This window comes from Bos mutus, chromosome 2, assembly GCF_027580195.1.
Source record: "Bos mutus isolate GX-2022 chromosome 2, NWIPB_WYAK_1.1, whole genome shotgun sequence".
NCBI lineage: Eukaryota > Metazoa > Chordata > Mammalia > Artiodactyla > Bovidae > Bos > Bos mutus.
Window position 1 is genome coordinate 73,594,927 of NC_091618.1, and position 26,024 is coordinate 73,620,950.

The following is a 26,024-nucleotide window of genomic DNA, read 5'->3' on the forward strand; positions in this document are numbered from 1 at the left end:
TCCTCTCACAATGTTTGCTCTCTTGCTAAGACCTAATTAAACTGTGATGCCCCTGCATTCCTCTGAGGACTAAGCCAAGGGTGATTTTTCCAGGCCTCTAATCTCTTAAATTGCCTATGCGTCAAAATTCTCCCTGTGGCCATTATTGGTAACACCTTGAAATAACTGCAAGGTATGCCAGAGAGGGAATACACTTGCATGGAAAAACCCTTGCCTTTGGACGTGCAGCAAAATAGCTCTTAATACTGAAGAAACAAAATCTTTTCTGCTTCGTGAACCAGTGAAAAATCTAATAAAAGTGTGTCTCCCCTGGGTACTTTACATCATTAGCATCCTGGCTTCACACTTCACTTTAACAAATAACTTATTTAAAAAGTTTCTCCAGGGAGAAGGAGCCAAAAATAACTTGGAAGGAAACTTTACCTAGCAACCTGATAAGGCTTGTTTCCTACAGTTTCTGAAATTTAACTTGATGCAGCAAAGTCTTTGTGGTTTTTCAGTTTCAGATTTTGGCATGCACTGAAACTTCTTAATGGTTAACCAAAAAGGAAAAAACGTAATACTCACATGTGAGTAACATGTTACAGTTTTCATTATATAAAGCATCCATTATAATTGCTACTACCATAATGGATCACCTACTACATGCCAAGACATTCTGTTAACCACTCTGCAAATGTGCATAGGAACTTAATCTTTGCCACAGTCCTATGTGGTAAGAGGTATTACAAATCAAATTTTAATAAATAAGAAATTGATGTTTAGGGGGCTTACGTTATTTGCCCAGTCTTATAGGTAGTAAGTGGCTGAACCTGGGTTTGCTTGACCTTAAAACTTACAAATGTATTTCAGCTGGAGAGAATCTTAAAAGGTTAAGTGAACGGCTCTTTGATTCCCACCTTTCCCTCATTTGTTGTTGTTCAGTCGCTCGTTTGTGCCCAACTTTCTGCAATCCCCTGAACTGCTGCATGCCAGGCTCCCCTGTCCTCCACTATCTCCTGGAGTTTGCTCTAATTCATGTTCACTGAGTCAGTGTTGCTATCTAACCATCTCATCCTCTGCTGCCCCCAATCATCTACTGCCTTCAGACTTTCCCAGCATCAGGGTCTCTTCCAATGAGTTGGCTCTTAGCATCAGGTAGCCAAAGTATTGGAGCTTCAGCTTCAGTACCAGTCCTTTCAATGAATATTCAGGGTTGATTTCCTTTAGGATTGACTGGTTGGGTCTCCTTGCAGTCCAAGGAACTCTCAAGAGTCTTCTCCAGCACTACAATTCAAAAGCATCAGTTTTTGGCACTCAGCCTTCTTTATGGTCCAACTCTCACATCCATACATGACTACTGGAAAAATCAGCTTTGATTACACAGACCTTTGTCAGTAAAGTGATGTCTCTGCTTTTTAATACACTGTCTAGGCTTGTTACAGCTTTCCTTTCAAGGAGCAAGCGTCTTTTAATTTCATAGCTGTAGTCATCATCTGCAGTGATTTTGGAGCCCAAGAAAATAAAATCTGCCACTGTTTCCATTTTTCCCTTTCTGTTTGCTATGAAGTGATGGGACAAGATGCCATGATCTTAGTTTTTTGAATGTTGAGTTTTAAGCCAGTTTTTTCGCTCTCCTTTTTGACCTTCATCAAGAGGCTCTTTTGTCCTCTTCATTTTCTGCCATTAGAGTGCCATTTCCTTCTCCAGGGAATCTTACCAATCAGAGATTGAACCGACATCCCTTGTGTCTCCTGCATTGGCAGACAGATTCTTTACCACTGGGAAGCACCTTTCCCTTATCCCTGTATTTAATGTCATCAAGCTCTTACTATTGTAACTCCAATATACGTATCAAATCAGTTGACCTTGTCTGCTGACCCCCAGCAGTCAAAGCCTCCACACAATCTCCCATTGGATGTTGTAATAAGTCACTAGCTGTTCCTACTTCTTTTTTTGCAACCCCCCTCCCCCAATGCATTCCTATAGCAACCAGACCATTGCAAAATGTAAAGGATTTTATATTTTGGACCTCAATGCTCTCTTGCTTAAAACATTTTAGCAATGCCCACTTTGCTTCACATAAGGGGCACATAGAAGGCTCTTTAAGGTCTGGCCCATGTGTACCTCTTCAACCTCATTGCAACTGCTGTGCTCTAGGTGTCTTCTTTTCGTTTGTTAGACAGATCAGACTTTCCTACCTTTAACCCTCTGGATATGCTATTCTCTGCCCTTAGAAGCCTTCCCTGCCCCCAACCTGGCTGCCTCCACTCTACCCTTCAGCTGGCCCTGAAGATTCTTCTTGTCAGGGTCACCATTGGCCTCCACATTGCTAACAGGGATGCTGATACATATGGTGCCTCTTCTTTTGGTTCGTGCAGTAAATTTTCAGTTTCCCTACTCCATCTTGAGTTCCTTGAAATCAGGGATTGTGTCTTCAGTATGTCTTCATCTCCTAGCAGTCTAGCATAATGACTGGTTTATAGTAGGTGTCTAATAAATGCCTATAAATGAATGAAGGTGCAAGTTCAGACCTTTTGGGAAAGATTTTTACAGTAGTAACTCTAACTCCCACTAGTGTAGTGAACTGAAACTAGAAGGAATATCAAGGGATGAGGGTTCAAGTCTTGGCACTGGCCATAATTATCAAATTCTTCTGACCTTAGTTTCCTCATCTGCACCATGTATATCACTATATTTTTTATATCTCTCTCTCCTAAGATTAAAATATTTAATTGCTAAAGCTGTATTTCTGAGTCCTCTAGCCACAAATTCCTTCTTGTGAGTCACAAAAAATCATTAAATGATATTAATTAAAAAAAAAAACTTAAAAAAAAAAGCTTTTAGGGACCTCCCTGGATTTCCAGTGGTTAAGATTCTGTGCTTCCATTGCAGGGGGCATGGTTCCACTCCTGGTTGGGAACTAAGATCCCTCATGCCCCGTGGTTTGGCCAAAAATAAAAATAAATAAATAAAAGAGAATTTAAGGAAAAAAGTTTTTAATTATGAAAAATTTTGGACCTAACAATAGTTGAGAGAAAAGTACACATATCCATGTACCCATTATTAGCTTAAACAATAGCTTATGTGCCCATGGCTAATCTTGTTTTATTTCTAGCCATATCTACTTCCCTAGGGTTTCCCTAGTGGCTCAGCCATAAGGAATCTGCCTACCAGTGCAGGAGATGTGGGTTTGATCCCGTTGTGAAGATCCCCTGGAGAAGGAAATGGTAACACACTCCACTATTCTTGCCTGGGAAATCTCATGGACAGAGGAGCCTGAAGGTCTACAGTCCATGGAGTCCCAAAGAGTAGCAACTAAAAAACAACCACCCACCTCCTCCTCCAATTATTTGAAACAAATCCTGGACATGGTATGATTTCCTCTGTAAATGTTTCAGAATGTATGAGATATAATGACTAACAAGTAGCTGGCACTCCTATTCCTCAGTGGCTTAAAAAGTGTTCATTAAACAGCATGTTGCTCTTCTCAGAAACCAGATAACTGGTATAATGGTTTTATTTGATGACTTACCCAAACTGCCTGAAATCTCTGAGGTGAGGGATGGTGGATATTATGGCATCTAGCTCAGTGCCTTGCAATCGATTGAGAGGATGAATGAAAAAACAAGAACAAAACCAATCTGTTTTAGGTTTTTTTCATAAAATCATACCCACATGAGTCTAAGGCCTTGTTCTTGCTCCTGTTCCTTTCTTGAATTCATTACTCTACAGGAGAATTTTAAATTTTGTTAAATCAGCTAGAGAACGGGGACTTGATGGTAGTCTAAGTTCTTTCTTCTCAGGAACAAAAAGTATTACAGAAGAAAAATTAAATGACTTCAGCCTCAGGAGACTTTGCCAAACTAACCGGAAGAGGTGTCTCCGGGGCGGGGCTGCGTGGAGGCTCCGCCCCCGCCCGCTCTCTGCTCCCCTATTCCCCCGCCTCCCCTCGCCTTCCTGCTTTTCTTCCCGGCAGTCCTAGCGCCCACATCGGCGCTCCGCAAGATGGCGGCTGACAGTGAGGTGAGGTGTCTGCCCGCTACCTATCTCTGTCTCTGTTTAAGTTAGCTCCTCCGTGTCAGCGCTCGGGAGCTCAATCTCTTTCTTTCTTTCCACTTACGCAGCCCGAGTCCGAGGTATTTGAAATCACGGACTTCACCACTGCCTCGGAATGGGAAAGGTGAGTGAGTCGTATCATTGGTTAGTATTAGTTTGGGCCCCGGCTCCGCCCGGCTACTTCCCCAACCTTGACCACAAGTGACGCCACTTCTGCGGGAAAAGTAAGCCCCATTGGCTCCCCAGTCTTCGCCTCCTCCCTTCTGTGGTCCACCGCAAGCCTCTTCCACGTCTCGGGTCTGACAAGCTCCGGCCCGCCCCCATCTGTAAAACCCGGAGACTCTGGCTCTCCGAAGTTTTGTTTTCTTTCCTTTTAGACCACTTCCATTAGACTTTTGGTCCATCTAGTTGTTGATCACCCGCCGAAACAGTTCCGGAGGTTACCTTCCGTTCCTGTGTTAATGTCCGTGTAACTAATTCGTTTGTTATAGTAGGCAACAAACTTCGCAGCTGCTTTTTTTTTTCCCCCCTTTCCTTGTACATCCGTTTCAGGAGGAGGCCTTTCTTCTGAATCCTGGTGGTTGTCCATCTGTCACACTCCCACCATCTCCATCCTGTCTTTTAGGGTAACCTTTCGAAACAGTTTGTGTGTGGCTTTGGAACGCTTAATTGTTCCATTTCAGTGGGTAATGTGACCCAGGCTTCCTCTGCCATAGAAACTCCAAATTCCTGTACCACCAAACTCCAGTTGAATAGCTGAGTGAAATTGTTGGATCACTAAAACTAGTTGAACGCCAAGTTTGTGGAGGAGTGATGCTAAAGCTGAAACTCCAGTACTTTGGCCACCTCATGCGAAGAGTAAACTCATTGGAAAAGACTCTGATGCTGGGAGGGATTGGGGGCAGGAGGAGAAGGGGATGACAGAGGATGAGATGGCTGGATGGCATCACTGACTCAATGGACGTGAGTCTGAGTGAACTCCGGGAGTTGGTGATGGACAGGGAGGCCTGGAGTGCTGCGATTCATGGGGTCGCAAAGAGTCGGACACGACTGAGCGACTGATCTGATCTGATCTGATAGCTTAGGTCGAGATGTTATCAGTTCGTTGTCCAAGAGCCCCTTCAGGTTTTTTGAGTACTGAGGTCAGTAGTTAGCTTGTTGGAATATTTTATGATCTTTCTGATTGGGAGAGGAAATCCATCTGGTTGTGAATGTTATGTTAGTAAATGGCATAGAAAAGATCCCTGCTGGGATGCTAGTTTGACCTGTGGTCCCTGCCCCACCCCCACCTCCTCCCAAAAGGTAAGACATAACCACCCAGGCAAGGCTTTATTGAATAGGTACTATGTATTCAGAACTATATTAACAGAAAAGAACAAAATCAAAACAAATCATTTGATCTCTGTGTTAAAAAAACAAAACAGCAAATAGTTATATTAGTATAAGGATGGTAATTGTGGATTGTAATTGTTGGAGGTGTTTTCATAGAAAAGACAGGAAATGTGCCAGGCCTGGAAAGTGGAAAATAACCGCTTAAATGGAAAAAAAAACTGGTTAAATATGAGACGGTCCTGACAGGAGCAGAGACAGGTGAAAACCTTTGGGATTTAACGAAATGTCTTCACTGGAGTGAAGACTGTTTGTTGAAGGAAAATTAGATTATTAAGATAAAACCAGGTTACAGACAGCCTCCAAAGCTAAGTAAAGGAATCTAAATTTGATGCTTTAAGACCAGTGATTCTCAAACTTTAGTGTGCATTAGAATCATAGTTTATAATTCTGTATGTCTGAGGTGGATTCAAATATTTTCATTTCTAAGAAGATCCAAGGTGCTGATGCTGGGTCAAGACACCACGCTTTAGAGCCATTACAGAACAGTAGGGAGAGACCCTTGATTTCGTGTTATGAGAGTTGTTTGCCAAGATTAGGTGAAATGAAGGCAAGTGAGTTACTATTTTGGTTAGGTTGGTGATTAGGAAACTGGAGAGAAAGGGTAGGAGGGAAGATTGTAAGACATTTCAAATAAGTAGAAGATAAACTTGATGAAATGTAGGAGTAGAAAAAAAAAAATCAAACATGAAACTGCAGTTTCTTGCCTAGAAGAGTGAAGATAAGAAAGTGGCAAAGAGAGAAGAATATAGTTTTAGACCTGTTGAATTTGAAATAATAATGTCTTAAAGTTAGTTAGAAAATGTAGTAGTTTGAATCTTAAGAGTGAATTGAGGAAACATTAGAGTATTTAATGGATAAATAATCACTTTCCACTAGCTAAATATTTAAAATATCCTCAGGTGAAATATTAAATCCTTCTAACTCCTTATTTGTAGGTCGTCGTTAACAGAGTTATGAAAACTACCTCAAAGTAGGAAATTTGGTTTTTGGCTTTATCCCCTTGTTTATAGAATGAAACTAGTGTTTTACAGTTTGTAGGAAAATGGTAAGACTTTGGAGTCTTTTAAACCTTGAGTTTAATGTTTGAATGAAATTTCTTATCAGTATGTTATGTATGTATGTACGGACAATTTATAGAAACCAATAACTCCTTTTATTATTTGTCCATTGAAAAAATACTGAGTGAACATGTATCAAGCACAATGCAGGGCATAAGGATGTGGTGGTCAGTGAAAACAGATGGTTCCTGTTGTTGCTGAACATATAAACTAGTGGAAAAGAAGGATGTGAATAAATAATGATACAAGTGAGTCTGTAGTTACAGTTGAAATGAGAGCTAAGAAGAGGGAAAGAAACATTTTTTAAGAGCATATAACAAAAGAACCTAATATTGAGGAGTAAGAGGAAGTGATCTTACAGGTGAGATCTAGAGAGCTTTCAGGGGTAGTTACTACATTTTTCTAATCAAATCTCAGTACTTACAGAATAGGCTCCAATTTTGGTCTGCTTTAGTACTGATAGTATTGCTAATACAGTGAATATTTTAAGATGTTCCTTCTTTTACTGTGAAATTAAAATGTGAAGTCCTTTCAGTCGAGTCTGACTCTCTGTGATATGGCCTGTAGCCTTCCAGGCTCCTCTGTCCATGGGATTCCCCAGGCAAGAATACTGGAGTGGGTTGCATTTGCTCCTCTAGCAGATCTTGCCGACCAAGAGGTGGAACCTGAGTCTCTTAAGTCTCCTGCATTGGCAAGCGGGTTCTTTACTACTAGTGCCACCTGGGAAGCCCTTTTATTAAAATGAGGTGAAGTGAAAGTTGCATAGTTGTGTCCAACTGTTTGCAACCCCATGGGCTATACGGTCCAAAGAAATCTCCAGGCCAGAATACTGGAGTAGGTAGCCTTTCCCTTCTCCAGGGGATCTTCCCAAGCCAGGGATTGAACCCAGGTCTCCCTCATTGCAGGTGGATTCTTTACCAGCTGAGCCACAAGGGAAGCCCAGGAATACTGGAGTGGGTAGCCTATCCCTTCTCCAGTGGATATTCCTGACCCAGGAATTGAACTTTACCAACTGAGCTGTCAGGGAATCCCTGATATTTATTAAAATACTTCATTATAAAAGAAAAAAAAAATCACCTGTAATTCTACCACCAGGAGATAGCTACTGTTAATATTTTGAGAAAATTCCATGTAATCTGTGTATGTTATAAACTTGTGTTAAACTATATTTATACTTATATCTATAGCTTCACATTTTTCATTTAACATATGGACTTTTTCTTATTTCCTCAAGCAGGCTTCAAAACATGATTTTTAATGGGTGCATATTAGTCCATTGAGTGGATATGTCATTAATTTACAGCTTTTTGGTGCAGTTGTACCTAAGATTCCAATTTTTTACCTTTATTAATGTATATTTCACGTACATATTTTCACTCACATATACGTACATTAAAATTTTTATTTGGTTTTGTAAACATATTTACTTATTTCTAGAGCACTCTATAAGATCTGATAATTGCCATTTGAACCGCCTCAAAATGCTATATTAATTAATATCTTCATTTTAAAAAGGAATAATTATAAGGTTCAGTTGAATCATAAAAACATACATCAAAAATGTAAATAATAATTTACAATGTCCCTGATGGCAGAACCTGATATTTGTGAATATATCTTGACTAGAATTAATTTTAGTACTCTGGCAATAATGTGTAGGTGTTTTAGGAGAGCAGTGTTGCTGTTAGATTGCATCATACATATATAGTATAAGTAGTCAACTTCTTGGTGGCTTGGGCTTCCATGGTGGCTCAGACGGTAAAGAATCTGCCTGCAGTGCAGGAGACCTGGGTTGGATCCTGGGTTGGGAAGATCTCCTGGAGGAGAGCATGGCAACCCACTCCAGTATTCTTGCTTAAAGAATCCCCATGGACAGAGGAGCCTGGCGGGCTACAGTCCATGGGGTCACAAAGAATTGGACACAACTGAGTGACTAAGCTGAAAGTGTCCTTTTATATATATTGAACACTACTACTGAGCTTTGACTGTTCATTTGCTGATACAGAGCATGTTGCTAGTCAGAATTCATTCTCTTTGATAGGTCAGCTTGATCATTAAAGACCAGACAGTGAATAGTTTAAAATCCCTTAAAGTTGACAAATCTACTTAGTTTCTTACCAGGTGTCCATTAAAACTTGTTGTATTTTAATGGGCAAAGTTCCCAAATAATGTTTTTTTGGAGGAGTGGAAGGCAAATCAGAGAATTCATAAGTATCTTTAAAGAAAGTTAATTTAAAGAGATAAGTTATTTGGAGCATAGTGAAGAGATTATTGGTTTCAGAATTATCGTTATGTGTGTGTGCTCAGTTGTGTCTGACTCTTTGTGACCCCATGGACTGTAGCCCGCCAGGCTCCTCTGTCCATGGAATTTTACAGGCAAGAATACTGGAGTGGATTGCCATTTCCTACTCCAGGGAATCTTCCTTACTCAGACAAGACTTCCTTGTCTCTTAGGTCTCCTGCATTGGAAGGTGGATTCTTTACCACAAGTGCCACCTAGGAAGCCTGTGTGTGCGACACACTTCAGTGGTGTCCGACTCTGCGACCCTATGGACTGTAGGGTGCCAGGCTCCTCTGTCCATGGCAGGCAAGAATACTGGAGTCGGTTGCCATGCCCTCCTCCAGGGGATCTTCCTGACCCAGTTGTTGAACCTGTGTCTCTTTTATGTCTCCTGCATTGGCAGGAGGGTTCTTTACCAGTACCACCACTTGGGAAGCCCAGTTATCCTTAATAGTATCATTTCAGTCTGTCAATTTTTACTTATGTCCCAGGTTTACTATTTTCATTTCAATATGGAGAGATTTATTTTTATTTTATAGAAACCAGAATGGCATTGGGTAGGCAGTAGATTTTTTAAAAAATCTAAGATGTTAAAAAAATCTAAAAAAAATTAAAATCTAAGAATTCTTGGGCTAAAGATTACTTTTTTGGGTTTTTGTTCCATGTTGATAAATTTACAATAACAATATTAAACTTTACAAGCCTTCTGTTAAAAGTGTTAAAATATTAAGAAAAAAAAACTTAAATTGTATAACAATAGGAAAAAAATGTGATTACATAGTTTGAAAGTTTTTTCCTCCTTCCTAGGTTTATTTCCAAAGTTGAAGAAGTTTTGAATGATTGGAAATTGATTGGAAACTCTGTGGGAAAGCCACTTGAAAAGGTCAGATCTATTTGCTGGTGTCTCTAAATGAGTATTTGCTTTGAAACTTCTATTTTTAAGTCTTTTGCTGCATTTGGTACATTTAAAGTAAATGTTCTAAAAGTTATGTATAATTTATGAATATAAAATGGCATCTGGAAGAACTTGGATTTGAATCTGTGACAGTATTTGTAAGATATTTCTGAACTGTTTTTTAATAATAAAATTGTATATGTATAATGTCGTTCTTTGTGAGTAATTTTATTTCTGTTTCTTTTGATAGTTAACTTTTCTCGTGCTTTCTCCCATAGAATGTTTGAAAATCCTAATCCAAAATAATGATGGTTTTGCTTATAAACCATACTCCAAATGTTTACTGAAGCACATACTCTGAGAACAAACCTTGATTTCCTGTATTTCACGGGAGGGAACTAACAACTTGGTCTTGGGCTTATATAGGTATATAGGTGCTTTGTTAGACAAATTCTTTTCAAGTAATCTTTGTTTTTGTTAAAAATCTATTTTTAATTGCACTTTAGCTGTTTTTAAGGAACTCTGAATTTTCATATTTGCTAGAGATTTTTAGCTTTATGGTGGTTTAAAAGAATTTGAGATTTTCAAAGCATTGTGACTTTTTTCTTTATCCATATGAGTAAGAGCAGAAAAAATAATACTATATATAGAAATCACATCACTTCATACAGTGAAATATATAGATTAAATTGACTTATTGTTTTAAAATATTATATGATTACATTTTTGAATAAAGAAGAGATGTGAAGTTTTTAAACACACATCTAGTCCACTTGAAATGAAGACATACATACCAATAAGGTTAAAGGCAAAACACAATGGATATAAATGAGTTGGGAAATAATTTGTACTATCAAAAAGAGAACTAAACTGGGTATTTGTGAGCTCTGATTTTATATTTCTTAAATATTTGATTTACACATATTCACTGGGTATCCTTTATGTGCCATATCTAAAGAAATAGTCAATAGGATAAGATCCTTATTTGCCATTGCAAATGAATTCTCATGAAAGGGAGGTAATAAGATTAAAATTATTAAAATTCTAGATGCTAAATTCAATGTTGGGATTTGAGTTAGGAAATGTATTTAGTGTAGGTATCATATTGCTATCAGGTAGTATGGGCGAAAGGAGGATTAGCTCTTTCCAGTCCTTTTCTCCCTACAGGTAGTAATAAATAAGTCAATCATGGAAAATCTGAACAGATTTCAAGGCGAGCTGTGCTGTGATGAATAAGATTAAAGAAAGTGTAAGAGATGGATTATTTGGCATAAAGAAAATTCAGAGAAATAAGAAGTAAGATTGTAATTTATGTCAAGAAAGTTGATTATTAGTTTTCTTCCTCCACTGAGAGGGAATTAAGAGAAGTTATTTTTTAAATACCTTTGATTATGGAAAGTTTCAGGCATATATAAAGTAAACAAAAATAGTATAATGAACCCCTATGTGCCTGTCACTCAGGTTCAGCAGTTCTTCAATTTCTTATTTCAATGTTATCTGTCTACTCCCCTCCCTACTAGATTTTTAAAAAATAGTTGTTTTAAATAAAATATACATAATGCACAAAACTACTTATTTTGGTAAATGTTTACATCATGTAAGCGTTTTCACTCAAGATACTGGACATTTTTGTCATCCCAGAAATGTCTATAGTGAACCTTTCCACTTGATGCCCATGTTCCTCATTTATGCTGTCCCCATGCCCCCTGCAGTGCCAAGGTGTCTGCTGTTCTTTTCCTTTTTTCTTTTAAACCATAGATTACTTTGCCTACTCTACAACTGGATATGCATGTTATCATACAGTACCATACTTTTTCTGCTGGCTTGTTTTACATAGTATTTGAGATTATTGTAGTTTGTTGGGTGTATCATTATTTTTATTGCTAAATAGTGGTCTGCTGTATGAATATACCACAGTGCGTCACTTGTTGACAGATGTATTCACTGTTACAAATAAAGGAGACCATTCTTATGTGAGGCCTTTTGTAGACATAAGTTTTTATTTCTCTTGGGTAAATATCGGAGTAGAATTACTGGGTCCTAGGGTAAGTGTATACTTAACTTTATGAGAAACTGCCAGAGGTGTTGTAACATTTTACCTAACCACCAGCAATATGTGAGATTTGGGGTAATTTCACCAACAATTGCTTGTTTTCAGTCTTGTAAATTTTAGTCTTCGCAATGGGTATAGGAAATGGCAACCCACTCCAGTATTCTTTCCTGAAAATTCCATGGACAGAGGAGCCTGGTGTGCTACAATCCATGGGGTCATAAAGAGTTGGACACAACTGAGTGACTGAGCACATGTATGCACAATCGTTTTGTAGTTTGTGGAATTAATTTGTATTTCTCTTTCTTGTTTTACTTTTGTATTTTGTGATGAATATTGGTACTGACCATTTTTTTCATGTGCTTTTTAGCCATTTGTGTGTCATTTTTGGTGAAATGTCTGTTCAAGTTTTTTGTCCATATTTAATTTATTTACTTTTGGCTGAGGAAGATGTGCTCCAGAGCATGTGGGCTCTGTAGTTCTGGCCTGTGGGCTTAGTAGCTGCCCCACAGCATATGGGATCATAGTTCCCTGAATAGGGACTGAACCCATGTTCCCTGCATTGGAAGGTGGACTCTTATCCACTGGACCACCAGGGAAGTCCCCCTGCCCATATTTTAATTGGGTTTTTATCGAATTGTAGGCATCTTTTGTGTATTCTGTTTTTAAGTCTTCACAGATTGTTTTGCTAAGTTGTAAAGATACTATGCTTTCTTCTAGAATTTAGCATGTTAGTTTTTTATTTAGGTCTCTGACCCATTGTGAACTAATGTGTGTGTGGTGAGGTGGGAATCACAATTCAGTTTTTACACATGGCATGTATGGATGTGAGAGTTGGACTGTGAAGAAGGCTGAGCACCAAAGAATTGATGATTTTGAACTGTGGTGTTGGAGAAGACTCTTGAGAGCCCCTTGGACTGCAAGGAGATCCAACCAGTCCATTCTGAAGGAAATCAGCCCTGGAATTTCTTTGGAAGGAATGATGCTGAAGCTGAAACTCTAGTACTTTGGCCACCTCATGCGAAGAGTTGACTCATTGGAAAAGACTCTGATGCTGGGAGGGATTGAGGGCAAGAGGAGAAGGGGACGACAGAGGATGAGATGGCTGGATGGCATCACTGACTCAATGGACGTGAGTCTGAGTGAACTCCGGGAGTTGGTGATGGACAGGGAGGCCTGGTGTGCTGCGATTCATGTGGTCACAAAGAGTCAGACACGACTGAGTGACTGATCTGATCTGATCTTATTCTAGGACCTTCTGTTGAAAACACCTCTTTCTCCATTTAATTGCATTGATGCCTTTGTCAGTCAGTTGACCTGGAGTTTACCTTCTGGAGTCTGTATTCTGTTTCATTTATCTATTGGAAAATCCTGATTGTCAGTAGCACATTGTACTGACATCAGACTTTTATTTTCTTCAGCTCCAAAATCACTGTGGATGGTGACTGAAGCCATGAAATTAAAAGACACTTGCTCCTTGGAAGAAAAGCAATGACAAACCTAGGTAGCATATTAAAAAGCAGAAACATTACTTTGCCAACAAAGGTCCATATAGTCAAAGCTATGGTTTTTCTAGTAGTTATGTATGGATATGAGAGCTGGACAGTAAAAAAAGGTTAAACGCTGAAGAATTGATGCCTTCAAACTGCGGTGTTGGAGAAGACTCTTGAGAGTCCCTTGGACAGCAAGGAGATCAAATCAGTCAACCCTAAAGGCAATCAACCCTGAGTGTTCACTGGAAGGAATGATGCTGAAACTCCAATACTTTGGCTACCTGATGCAAAGAGCTGATTCATTGGAAAAGACCCTGATGCTAGGAAAGAGTGAAGGCAGGAGGAGAAGGGGGCAACAGAGGATGAGATGGTTGGACAGCATCACCAACGCAATGAACATGAGTTTGAGCAAACTCCAGGAAATGGTGATGGACAGGGAAGGCTTGAGTACTGCATTTTTGGGTTCACAAAGCATTGGACACGACTGAGTGAACAACAACAAACCACGTTGTCTTGGCTATTGTAGTTTAGGGGTTCCTAACTTTGGCACTGTTGAAATTTTGGGCCAGGTTGTTGTGGGGCTGTATTGTGTACTATAGAATTTTATTAGTATCTCTGGCCTCTACCTAGTAGATTTCAGAAGCACTCTCCCAGTGGTGAAAACCAAAAATGTATCTGGTGGTTGTTTAGTCATTAAGTTGTGCCTGGCTCTTGTGACCCCTCAGACTGTAGCCCACCAGGCTTCTCTGTCCATGGGATTTCCAAGGCAAGAATACTGGAATGGGTTGCCATTTCCTTTTCCAGGGGATCTTCCTGACCCAGGGATTGAACCTGTCTCTCCTGTATCGCAAGCAGATCTCTTTACCGCTGAGCCGTCAAATGTCCCCTGAGGTGCAAAATTGCCTCCAACTGAGAACCACTGAATAGGTTTAGAATACGTCCTAAATTTAGTGAATGCAGATTTTCTAGCTTTTGTTGTTTTCCCAGATTGTTTTATCTATTCTAGGACCTTATGTTTCCATTATGGATTTTAGAATAAGTTTGTCAGTTTATATAAAAAGGATTATGATTGTGCTGGGCCTATGATTGGGATTGTGTTGAGTTTATAGATTTTTTTGAGAAGTAACTTTTTGGCAATCTTGAAGCTTGACATCTCTTCACTTATTAAGTCATCTTCATCTCAGCAATATTTTGTAGTTTTTGGTAAGGGCTTGCATATTTTTTGTAAATTTATTGCTAAATATTTTATATGATGCAGTTGTAAATGGAATTATGTTTTGATTTTATTTTTCATTTGTTTGCTAGGACATTTGTTGTTGTTGAGTTTAGTCACTAAATCCTCTCTAACTCTTTGTGACCCCATGGACTGTAGCCCACTGGGCTCCTATGTCCATGGGATTTCCTTGGCAAGAATACTGGAGTGAGTTTTGATTTTCTTCTCCAGGGGGTCTTCCCTACCCAGGGGTCAAACCTATGTCTCCTGCTTGGCAGGTGGATTCTTTACTACTGAGCCATCTGGGAGGCCCTTGCTACTTCATAGACATACAATAATTTTTTATATTAATTTTGTGTTTGGATGTGGTTAAATATAAAGATTCATAATCTTTTTGTTAATTCTTTCTCATTTCCTACATTCATAGTCATGTTGTTTCCAAATAGGGACAATTTACTTCTTTTTCAATTTTTTTACCTTTGATTTCTTATTTTTATTGCAATAACCAGGACCCTTAATAAAATTTTCAATAGAATTTTGAGAGTAGGCATCATTCCCTTCTTCCAGTTTTAGCGGTGAAACATCCAGTGTTTCAATACTGAAAGTTTGAGGTTTTCATCAGTTCAGTTCAGTTGCTCAGTCATGTCTGACTCTTTGCAACCCCATGGACTGTAGCATGCCAGGCCTCCCTGTCCATCACCAACTCCCGAAGCTTGCTCAAACTCATGTCCATCAAATCAGTGATGCCATCCAACCAGCTCTCCTCTGCCATCCTCTTCTCCTGCCTTCACTCTTTCCCAGCATCAGGGTCTTTTCCAATGAGTCAGTTCAGCTTCACCGTCAGTCGTTTCGATGAATATTCTGGACGATTTCCTTTAGGATGGACTGGTTGGATCTCCTTGCAGTCCAAGGGACTCTGAAGAGTCTTCTCCAACGCCACAGTTCAAAAGCATCGGTTCTATGGTGCTCAGCTTTCTTTATAGTCCAACTCTCACATCCATGGAGAAGAAAATGGCAACCCACTCCAGTACTCTTGTCTGGAAAATCCCATGGACGGAGGAACCTGGTAGGCTGGAGTCCATGGGGTCGCAAAGAGTCGGACACGACTGAGCGACTTCACTTTCACTTTTCACTTTCATGCATTGGAGAAGGAAATGGCAACCCACTCTAGTGTTCTTGCCTGGAAAATCCCAGGGATGGCAGAGCCTGGTGGGCTGCCGTCTATGGGGTCGCACAGAGTTGGACACGACTGAAGCGACTTAGTGGCAGCAGCAGCAGACGGACCTTTGTAGGCAAAGTAATCTCTGCTTTTTAATATGCTGTCTAGGTTGGTAATAGCTTTTCTTCCAAGGAGCAAGAGTCTTTTAATTTTATGGCTGCAGTTACCATGTGCAGTGATTTTGGAGCCCAAAAAATAAAATCTGTCACATTTCCATTTGTTGCCCCATCTATTTGCCATGAAGTGATGGGACCAGATGCCATGATCTTAGTTTTTTGAGGGTTGAGTTTTAAACCAGCTTTTTCACTCTCCCCTTTCACTTTCAACAAGAGGCTCTTTAGTTCTTCTTCGCTTTCTGCCATAATGGTGGTGTCATCTGCATATCTGAGGTTATTGATATTTCTCCCTGCAGTCTTGATTCCAGCTTGTGCTTCATACAGCCTGACATTTTGCATGATGTACTCTGCATATAAGTTAAATAAGCAGAGTGACAATAGGCAGCCTTGATGTACTTCTTTCCCAATTTGGAACCAGTCTGTTCTATGTCCAGTTCTAACTGCATACAGAGTTCTCAAGAGGCAAGTAAGGTGATCTGGTATTCCCATCTCTTTAAGAATTTTCCACAGTTTGTTGTGATCTATACAGTTAAAGGCTTTATTCAGTTCAGTGCAGTTCAGTTGTTCAGTCGTGTCCAACTCTTTGTGACCCCATGAATTGCAGCACGCCAGGCCTCCATGTCCATCACCAACTCCTGGAGTTCACTCAAACTCAGGTCCATCAAGTCAGTGATGCCATCCAGACATCTCATCCTCTGTTGTCCCCTTCTCCTCCTTCCCCCAATACCTCCCAGCATCAGAGTCTTTTCCAGTGAGTCAACTCTTCGCATGAGGTGGCCAAAGTACTGGAGTTTCAGCTTTAGCATCATTCCTTCCAAAGAACACCCAGGACTGATCTCCTTTAGAATGGACTGCTTGGATCTCCTTGCAGTCCAAGGGACTCTCAAGAGTCTTCTCCAAAACCACAGTTCAAAAGCATCAATTCTTCGGCGCTCAGCCTTCTTCACAGTCCAACTCTCACATCCATACGTGACTACTGAAAAAACCATAGCCTTGACTAGATGGACCTTTGTTGACAAAGTAATGTCTCTGCTTTTGAATATGCTGTCTAGGTTGGTCATAACTTTCCTTCCAAGGAGCAAGTGTCTTTTAATTTCATGGCCGCAGTCACCATCTGCAGTGATTTTGGAGCCCAAAAAAATAAAGTCTGACATTGTTTCCACTATTTCCCCATGTATTTCCCATGAAGTGATGGGACCGGATGCCATGATCTTTGTTTTCTGAATGTTGAGCTTTAAGCCAACTTTTTCACTCTCCTCTTTCATTTTCATCAACAGGCGTTTTTAGTTCCTCTTCACTTTCTGCCATAAGGGTGGGGCCATCTGTATATCTGAAGTTATTGATATTTCTCCCAGCAATCTTGATTCTAGCTTGTGCTTCTTCCAGCCCAGCATTTCTCATGATGTACTCTGCATATAAGTTAAATAAGCAGGGTGACAATATACAGCCTTGACGAACTCCTTTTCCTATTTGGAAGCAGTCTGTTGTTCCATGTCCAGTTCTAACTGTTACTTCCTGACCTGAATGTAGGTTTCTCAAGAGGCAGGTGAGGTGGTCTGGTATTCCCATCTCTTTTAGAATTTTCCACAGTTTATTGTGATCCACACAGTGAAAGGCTTTGGCATGGTTAATAAAGCAGAAATAGATGTTTTTCTGGAACTCTCTTGCTTTTTCAATGATCCACCGGATGTTGGCAATTTGATCTCTGGTTCCTCTGCCTTTTCTAAAACCAGCTTGAACATCTGGAAGTTCACGGTTCATGTACTTTTGAAGCCTGGTTTGGAGAATTTTGAACATTACTTTACTAGCATGTGAGATGAGTGCAGTTGTGCGGTAGTTTGAGCATTCTTTGGCATTGTCTTTCTTTGGGATTGGAATGAAAACTGACCTTTAGGCTTAGGCTGAGCTATATAATATTTGATAGATAAGGTTTATTTATGTCAACTTAATGATATTTCCAATTTATAAAGGATTTATTGGGCCATAATAACCCCAATATAAGTCAAGGACAATTTGTACATAAGGTTTACCATTTTAAGCATTTTCAAGTGTAAATTTCAGTGGCTTAAGTATTTTTACATATTTCAAGTTTTCATCAACCCAGACTGAACTCTTTCACTGCCCCTAGTCTGAAGCCTTCGATAACCACTATTCATTTTCTGCAAATTCATTTATTTAGCTCCTTCATATAAATAGAATCCTACAGTATTTGTCCTTTTGTGTCTAGCTTGTTTTTCATCTGTCATACTTAATTTCTTTAGGATTCATCCATGTGGTAGAATTTGTCAGAATGTCATTCCTTTTTAAGGTAGAATAATACTCCATTGTGTGTGTGTGTATATTTATACACAGACACATTTTGCTTATCTGTGTATGTATCAATGGACACTGGGGTTACAGTAAGTCCCTTACATACAGACCTTCAAGTTGCGAACTTTCGAAGATATGAATGTGGATTCACATGTCTAATCATGTAAGGCATGTATGAAATTGCAGCTTGCCCTCTGTCTCCTATTGCTGACAGTCCTTCAGCTCTGCCATCTCCCACCTTCTCTCTCTTCCAGTCAGTAACTCTTCTTGTCTGTTCACTCAGTGCCAGCTCCTGTATGCCAGCTGTCGTACTGTACTAGTGTACCTTTCAAGGTACTATACTGTAAGATTAAAGAAAAATGTTTTTAATATTTTATTATTTTGGTTGCACTGGGTCTTTGTTGCTGTGTGGGCTTTTCTCTGGTTGTGGTGAGCGGGCTTCTCATTGTAGTGGCTTCCCTTGCAGAGGCTTCCCTGTGCAGAGCACAGGCTTTAGGGAGCATAGGCTTCAACAGTTGTGGCATGTGGGCTCAGTTATTGTGCCTCCCGAGCTCTAGAGCATAGTTTCAATAGTTGTGGCACATGAGCACAGCATGTGGGATCCTCCTGAATCAGGGATAGAACTCATGACCCCTGCATTGCCAAGTGAATACATTACCACTGAACCACCAGAGAAGCCACTGTTTGATTTTTTGTGTTTGTTTTTTATGTATTATTTGTGTGAAAAGTATTATAAACCTCTTACAGTACAATTTTATATAGCTGATTATGTTAGTTAGGTACTTAGCCTAACTTTCTTGGACTTCTGAACAAATTGGACTTTTAAACTCACTCTCAGAACAGAACTTGTTTGTATGTAGGGGACTTACTGTATTTCCACTTTCTGGCTTTTGTGAATAATGCTGTTGTGAACATGCGTGTGCAGATATCTGAGTTCCTTTCAACTCTTAAATGTATACCCAGAAGTGCAATATTTTCATCATATGTTAATTGTTTTTTAGTTTTTTTAATTGCCATACTGGCTGACTAAAACTACTATTTTTCTTTAAATGTATCTTTATTTAAAAAAAATAATTTTATTTATTTATTGGCTGTGCTGGCTTTTATCTAGTTGTGGCAAGCAGGGGCTACTCTGGTTGTGGTGCTAAGGCTTCTCATTGCTGTGGCTTCTCTTACTGTGGAGCGTGGGCTCTAGGGCGCTCAGGCTTCAGTAGTTGCAGCTCCCAGGCTCTGGAGCACAGGCTCAGTAGTTGTGGCTTACAGGCTCTGCTGCTCCACAGCAATGTGGGATCCTCCTGGATCAAGGATCGAACCAATGTCTCCTGCATTGGCAGGCAGATTCTTTACCACTGAGCCACCAGGGAAGCCCTTTTACTTGGTTTTTGAAGAACAATTTTGCTGAAGAATTTTAGCTTGAAAAATTTCCCCTCCAGTTCTTTAAAGATGTGGTTCCATTGTTTTCTCTATAATTTTTGATGAGAAATTAGGTGACACTCATTTTTGTTCTGGCTTGGTGCTCTTTTCTCTGGCTACTTTCAAGATTTTTTTCTTTATCTTTATAAGCTGATTGACTATAAATACACTCATAGGTGTATTTTGTTTGTGTTTTTCCTCTTTAGTTTTATTAATACTGAACGTATTAATATTAAAAACAACTTTTGTTTTTCACCAAATTGGGGAAGTTTGGGGCATTATTATTAATTTCTTTTTTACTCTTTGGCCATACTGTACAGCCTTTGGGACCTTAGTTCCCTAATCAGGGATCATACTTGTGCCCCCTTGCAGTGGGAGTGCTGAGTCTTAACTGCTGGACCACTAGGGAACCCCATTTGCCATTATTTTTTCAATATATTTCTGTCCTATTCTCTTTTTCTATAATTTAAGTAATATTTGACTTCTTGATACTGCCCCACAGGTCTCTGGGGCTCTACTGTACTCAGTCTTTTTTTTTCTCTCTCTCATATAATTTTTTTAGAATTTATCTTCTGCTGTCTCCAGTTTGCTGTTAAACTCACTTAAGGTATTTTCCAAATCAGTTATTGTAGTTTTTAGGTCTAGAATTTTTTGGTTCCTTTTATGATTTCTAATTCTCTGTGATTACTTATCTCTAAAGTCGTTTTGAAAATACTGCCCTTTAGGCCTCCAATTGCGATATCTAGGTCTTGAGGTTGAATTTGTTCACTGTATTCTCTTGAGTATACATGACATTTTCTTGGGTTTTTTGTTTTGTGTTTTTTTTGTGTGTGCACTCAGTTGCTCAGTCTTTGTGACCTCATGGATTGTAGCCCTTCCAGGCCCCTCTACCCATGAAATTTTCCAGACAAGACTACTGGACTAGGGTGCTATTTCCTACTCCGGGGATCTTCCCGACCCAGGGATTGACCCACATCTCTTGCATCTCCTGCATTGGCAATGGATTCTTTACCATTGGTGCCAGCTGGAAAGCCTTTTTTTGGGGGGCAGGGGAATGTGTATCCAAAGTATCTTAACTTTATACTTGTATTTTGAGTGAATGTATAGACTAGATTCTGTTGTGTTTTCTGAAGAACACTTTTTTTGTTTTAGCACCCAGTTTGCTTAATTGGAGTAAAATTCCATTCTCTCTCCGTTGGTGACAGCAGCTGAAATCTTTTCTTTGAAGTTTCTTCCTTGTCAGTGTACTCTGGAGTTTCTACTGCACATGCATGGCTTAACAGCCAAGATTTGGGACAGAGTTTATTTGCAAAGTTTGGGGTTTACCCCTGGATGTGCACAAATTAGTCTGCCCTTTAGGTCAGAAATTCTCATGATGTGGTCTGTTGGACCCTGAGAACCTTCTCTGTATTTTACTATTTTTAGTTATTGTAAAGAAAGATTTTTTTTAACATTTAGATAACTACTTAAAATTAATTTTTGTGAATGAAATGAGGCAGTGATCTTTTTTATTCTATTGGATAGCCAACATTTTCTGAATTATTGATTATGCTCTTTACCATATATTGAGTTCGTTTCTAGAATATGAATACTTTGTATTCTTATAAATATGCTATTTTATTTTAATTATTATTTATTTATTGTATATTCTGGTGGGACAAAAATATGCTCCCATTATTTTTCTCTTCCAAAATTTTCTTTAAAAAAAATTATTATTTGACTGCCCCAGGCCTTGAGGCATGTGGGATCTAGTTCCCTGACCAGGGATTGAACACGGGCCCCTGCATTGGGAGCGCAAGATCTTAGCCACTGGACCACTAGGGAAGTCCCTCCAAAATTTTCTTAACTCTTTTTATACTTCTATTTCTTCATATTAATTTTTTCCTTGGCATGAAGACAACTTTATTAACTATTCTAAAAATAATACTTATCTATATCCATTCAACAAGATAGTGTGAAGTACTTTTTGAGATGTCATATTAAATTAATAACTTTTAGTTCTAGTAAATACATTTCTAATATTGAATTCTCTGTATAACATGGCTTTAAATCAAATGTTGACCGTGATTAGCCTTTTCTTTTTTTTTAAATGGAAGTATAATTGACATACATTTTATTAGTTTTTGCTGTACAATAGAGTGATTTGATTTTTGTATATTGAAAAATGATCACCACAAGTCTAGCTAGCATCCATCACTGTACATAGTAACATTTTTTTCTTGTTTTGAGAACTTAAGATTTATCAACTTTAATATATGCAGTACAGTATTATTAACTATAGTCACTAGCTGTACATTCTATCCCCATGACTGACTTATTTTATAACTGTGAAAGTTTATACCTTTTTAATGCCCTTCACTCATTTTACCTCCCCTCCTCCACCTCTGACCACCACCTATCCTTTCTCTGCATCTGTGAACTTAGTTTTTTGTTGTTGTTTTTTGAAAAGTTTCCTTATATATTATTTTCTCTTTTTCTGTCTGACCTGTTTCACTTAGCATAGTGCCCTCAGAGTTTATCCATGTTGTTGCATATGGCAAGATTTCATTCCTTTTTGTGATGAAATAATATTCCATTGTATGTGTATACCACATTTTCTTTATCCATTAATCCATATTAAGTTGTTTATGTATCTTGGCCTCTGTAATAATGCTGCAGTGGTGGGGTGCATATATCTTTCCAAGTTATTGTTTTCTTTGGATAAATACACACAGGTGGAATTGCTGGGTCACGTGGTAGTTCTGTTTTTTAATATTTTGGGTGCCTCCATACTGTTTTTCATAGTGGTGGCACCAGTTTACATTCCCACCAGTAGTGCACAAGAGTTCCCTTTTCTCTACACCCTTCAGTTCAGTTCAGTCGCTCAGTCATGTCTGACTCTTTGCGACCCCATGAACTGTAGCATGCCAGGCCTCCCTGTCCATCACCAACTCCCAGAGTCCACACAAACCCATGTCCATTGTGTAGATGATGCTGTCCAACCATCTCATCCTCTGTCGTCCCCTTCTCCTCCTGCCCTCAATCTTTCCCAGCATCAGGGTCTTTTCAAATGAGTCAGCTCACCGTATCAGGTGGCCAGAGTATTGGAGTTTCAGCTTCAACATCAGTCCCTCCAATGAACATCCAGGACTGATCTACTTTAGGATGGACTGGTTGGATCTCCTTGCAGTCCAAGGGACTCTCAAGAGTCTTCTCCAACACCGCAGTTTTCAAAAGCATCAATTCTTCGGCGCTCAGCTTTCTTTATAGTTCAACTTTCACATCCACACATGACTACTGGAAAAACCATAGCCTTGACTAGACGGACCTTTGTTGGCAAAATAATGTCTCTGCTTTTTAATATGCTGTCCAGGTTGGTCATAACTTTCCTTCCAAGGAGCAAGCGTCTTTTAATTTCATGGCTGCAATCACCATCCGCAGTGATTTTGGAGCCCAGAGAAATAAAGTCAGCCACCCAATTGCACTCATCTCAGACGCTAGTAAAGTAATGCTCAAAATTCTCCAAGCCAGGCTTCAATGGTACGTGAACCGTGAACTTCCAGATGTTCGAGCTGGATTTCGAAAAGGCAGAGGAACCAGAGATCAAATTGTCAACATCTGTTGGATCATCAAAAAAGCAAGAGAGTTCCAGAAAAACATCTACTTCTGCTTTATTGATGACACCAAAGCCTTTGATTGTGTAGATCACAACAAACAGTGGAAAATGCTTTAAGAGACGGAAATACCAGATCATTTTACCTGCCTCTTGAGAACTCTGTATGCAGGTCAGGAAGCAACAGTTAGACTGGACATGGAACAACAGACTGGTTCCAAATTGGGAAAGAAGTACGTCAAGGCTGCCTATTGTCATCCTGCTTATGTAACTTATATACGGAGTTCAGTTCAGTTCAGTCGCTCAGTCGTGTCCGACTCTTTGTGACCCCATGTCCATCACCAACTCCCAAAGTTTACCCAAACGCATGTCCATCGAGTCGGTGATGCCATCCAGCCATCTCATCCTCTGTCGTCCCCTTCTCCTCCTGCCCCCAATCCCTCCCAGCATCAGGATCTTTTCCAATGAGTCAACTCTTTGCATGAGGTGGCCAAATTATTGAGAGTTTCAGCTTTGGCATCTGTCCTTCCAATGAATACCCAGGACTGATCTCCTTTAGGATGGACTGGTTGGATCTCCTTGCAGTCCAAGGGACTCTCAAGAGTCTTCTCCAACACCACAGTTCAAAAGCATCAATTCTTCGGTGCTCAGCTTTCTTTACAGTCCAACTCTCACATCCATACATGACCACAGGAAAAACCATAGCCTTGACTAGATGGACCTTTATTGGCAAAGTAATGTCTCTGCTTTTGAATATGCTATCTAGGTTGGTCATAACTTTCCTTCCAAGGAGTAAGCGTCTTTTAAGTTCATGGCTGCAGTCACCATCTGCCGTGATTTTGGAGCCCCAAAAGATAAAGTCTGACCCTGTTTCTACTGTTTCCCCATCTATTTCCCATTAAGTGATGGGACTGGATGCCATGATCTTAGTTTTCTGAATGTTGAGCTTTAAAAGCCAACTTTTTCACTCTCCTCTTTAATTTTCATCAAGAGACCTTTTAGTTCCTCTTCACTTTCTGCCATTCGGGTGGTGTCATCTGCATATCTGAGGTTATTGATATTTCTCCTAGCCACCTTTATTCCAGCTTGTGCTTCTTCCAGCTCAGTGTTTCTCATGATGTACTCTGCCTATAAGTTAAACAAGCAGGGTGACAATATGCAGCCTTGATGTATTCCTTACATCATGCAAAATGTCAGGCTGGATGAAGCACAAGCTAGAGTCAAGATTGCAGGGAGAAATATCAATAACCTCAGATATGCAGATGACATCACCCTTATGGCAGAAAATGAAGAAGAACTAAAGAGCCTCTTGATGAAAGTGAAAGGAGAGAGTGAAAAAGTTGGTTTAAAACTCAACATTCAGAAAACTAAGATCATGGCATCTGGTCCTATCACTTCATGGCAAATACATGGGGAAACAGTGACAGACTTTATTTTGGGGCTCCAAAATCACTACAGATGGTGACTGCAGCTGTGAAATTAAAAGACGCTTGCTCCTTGGAAGAAAAGTTATGACCAACCTAGACAGTATTTTAAAAAGAGACATTACTTTGCCAACAAAGGTCCATATAGTCTAAGCTATGGTTTTTCTAGTCGTCATGTATGGATGTGAGAGTTGGACTATAAAGAGAGCTGACTACTGAAGAATTTATGCTTTTGAAGTGTGGTGTTGGAGAAGACTCTTGAGAGTCCCTTGGACAACTAGGAGATCCAACCAGTCCATCCTAAAGGAAATCAGTCTTGAATATTCATTGGAAGGACTGATGCTGAAGCTGAAACTCCAATACTTTGGCCACATGATTCGAAGAACTAACTCACTGGAAAAGACCCTGGTGCTGGGAAAGATTGAAGGCAGGAGGAGACGGGGATGACAGAGGATAAGATGGTTGGATGGCATCACCGACTCAATGGACACGAGTTTGAGTAAACTCCGGGAGTTGATGATGGACAGAGAGGCCTGGCATGCTGCAGTCCATGGGATTGCAAAGAGTCGGACACGACTTAGTGACTGAACTGAACTGATGATTTCCTTCATTGTGCAGAAACTTTTTAGTTTGATGTTGTCCCACTTGTTTACTTTTGCTTTTGTTTTGTTACATTTCCTTTGGCAATCAGATTCAAAAGAATCATCATCAAGATTTAACGTCAAGCAGCTTACTGCCTATGTTTTCTAGGAGTTTTATGCTTTCAAGTCTTATGTTTATGTCTTTAATCCATTTTGGTATAAATTTTGTATATAGTTTATAGGTCCAAGCACCACCAGCTACTGTTTTTATGCAGAAATCACAGTGCCAAATGCCCAGAGCTCATCACTTCATCTTGGTTTTGCCACAGAAGGAGCAAGTGTATTTGGCATGCTGGGTGATTTCAGTTTTCATTACCATTTTCCTTAGGGAGGCACCATAACCTGTCACATATTTGCCCATGATTCTGACCTTCTTGGGGCTGCCCCAGTGGCTCAGATGGTAAAGAATCTGCCTGCAGTGTAGGAGACCTGGGTTCAATCCCTGGGTAGGGAAGATCCCCTGGAGAAGGAAATGGCTACCTGCTTCCATATTCTTCCTGGGAGAGTTCCATGGTTGGAGGAGTCTGGCAGGCTACAGTCCATGGAGTCACAGAGTCGGACACAACTGAGCAACTAACACTGACCTTCTTGGTGTATTTTGCTATGTTGCCACAGCCTAGGTCCCAGCCCAGAGAGATGTTCATTTAGTTTTAAATTGTGAATGCTTTTTCCTAGGAGTTAATCATATGGCAGGAAAAGAATGCACCTAATGAAAAAGATACATCTCATGGTGACTTCTTTCCAAGTTTCTGGCTTCTTGCTTCAAGCAACTATTCAAGGTTTCACACTCCCTACTTTCTTCTTTGCTTTTAGTATTTTGGAGTTCTGTAGGTATTTTCGGAATTAGCTTTGAATTCCCACAAGTGCTACTTTGGGTTGGTCCTTTGAC

At 39.7% G+C, this 26,024-nt stretch overlaps 1 protein-coding gene across 1 annotated transcript in view; it reads left to right on the forward strand.

Annotated features, from left to right (window-relative positions):
* Positions 1-3,942: 3,942 nt before the first annotated feature.
* RAB3GAP1 (RAB3 GTPase activating protein catalytic subunit 1) overlaps positions 3,943-26,024 on the forward strand; it is a 110,969-nt gene continuing 88,887 nt past the window's right edge. Inside the window, exons 1-3 of the mRNA XM_005899488.2 lie at positions 3,943-4,005; positions 4,107-4,162; positions 9,577-9,652. Coding sequence (XP_005899550.1) covers positions 3,988-4,005; positions 4,107-4,162; positions 9,577-9,652 — 150 coding nt within the window. The 5' untranslated portion in view covers positions 3,943-3,987. The remainder of the gene's footprint in view (positions 4,006-4,106; positions 4,163-9,576; positions 9,653-26,024) is intronic.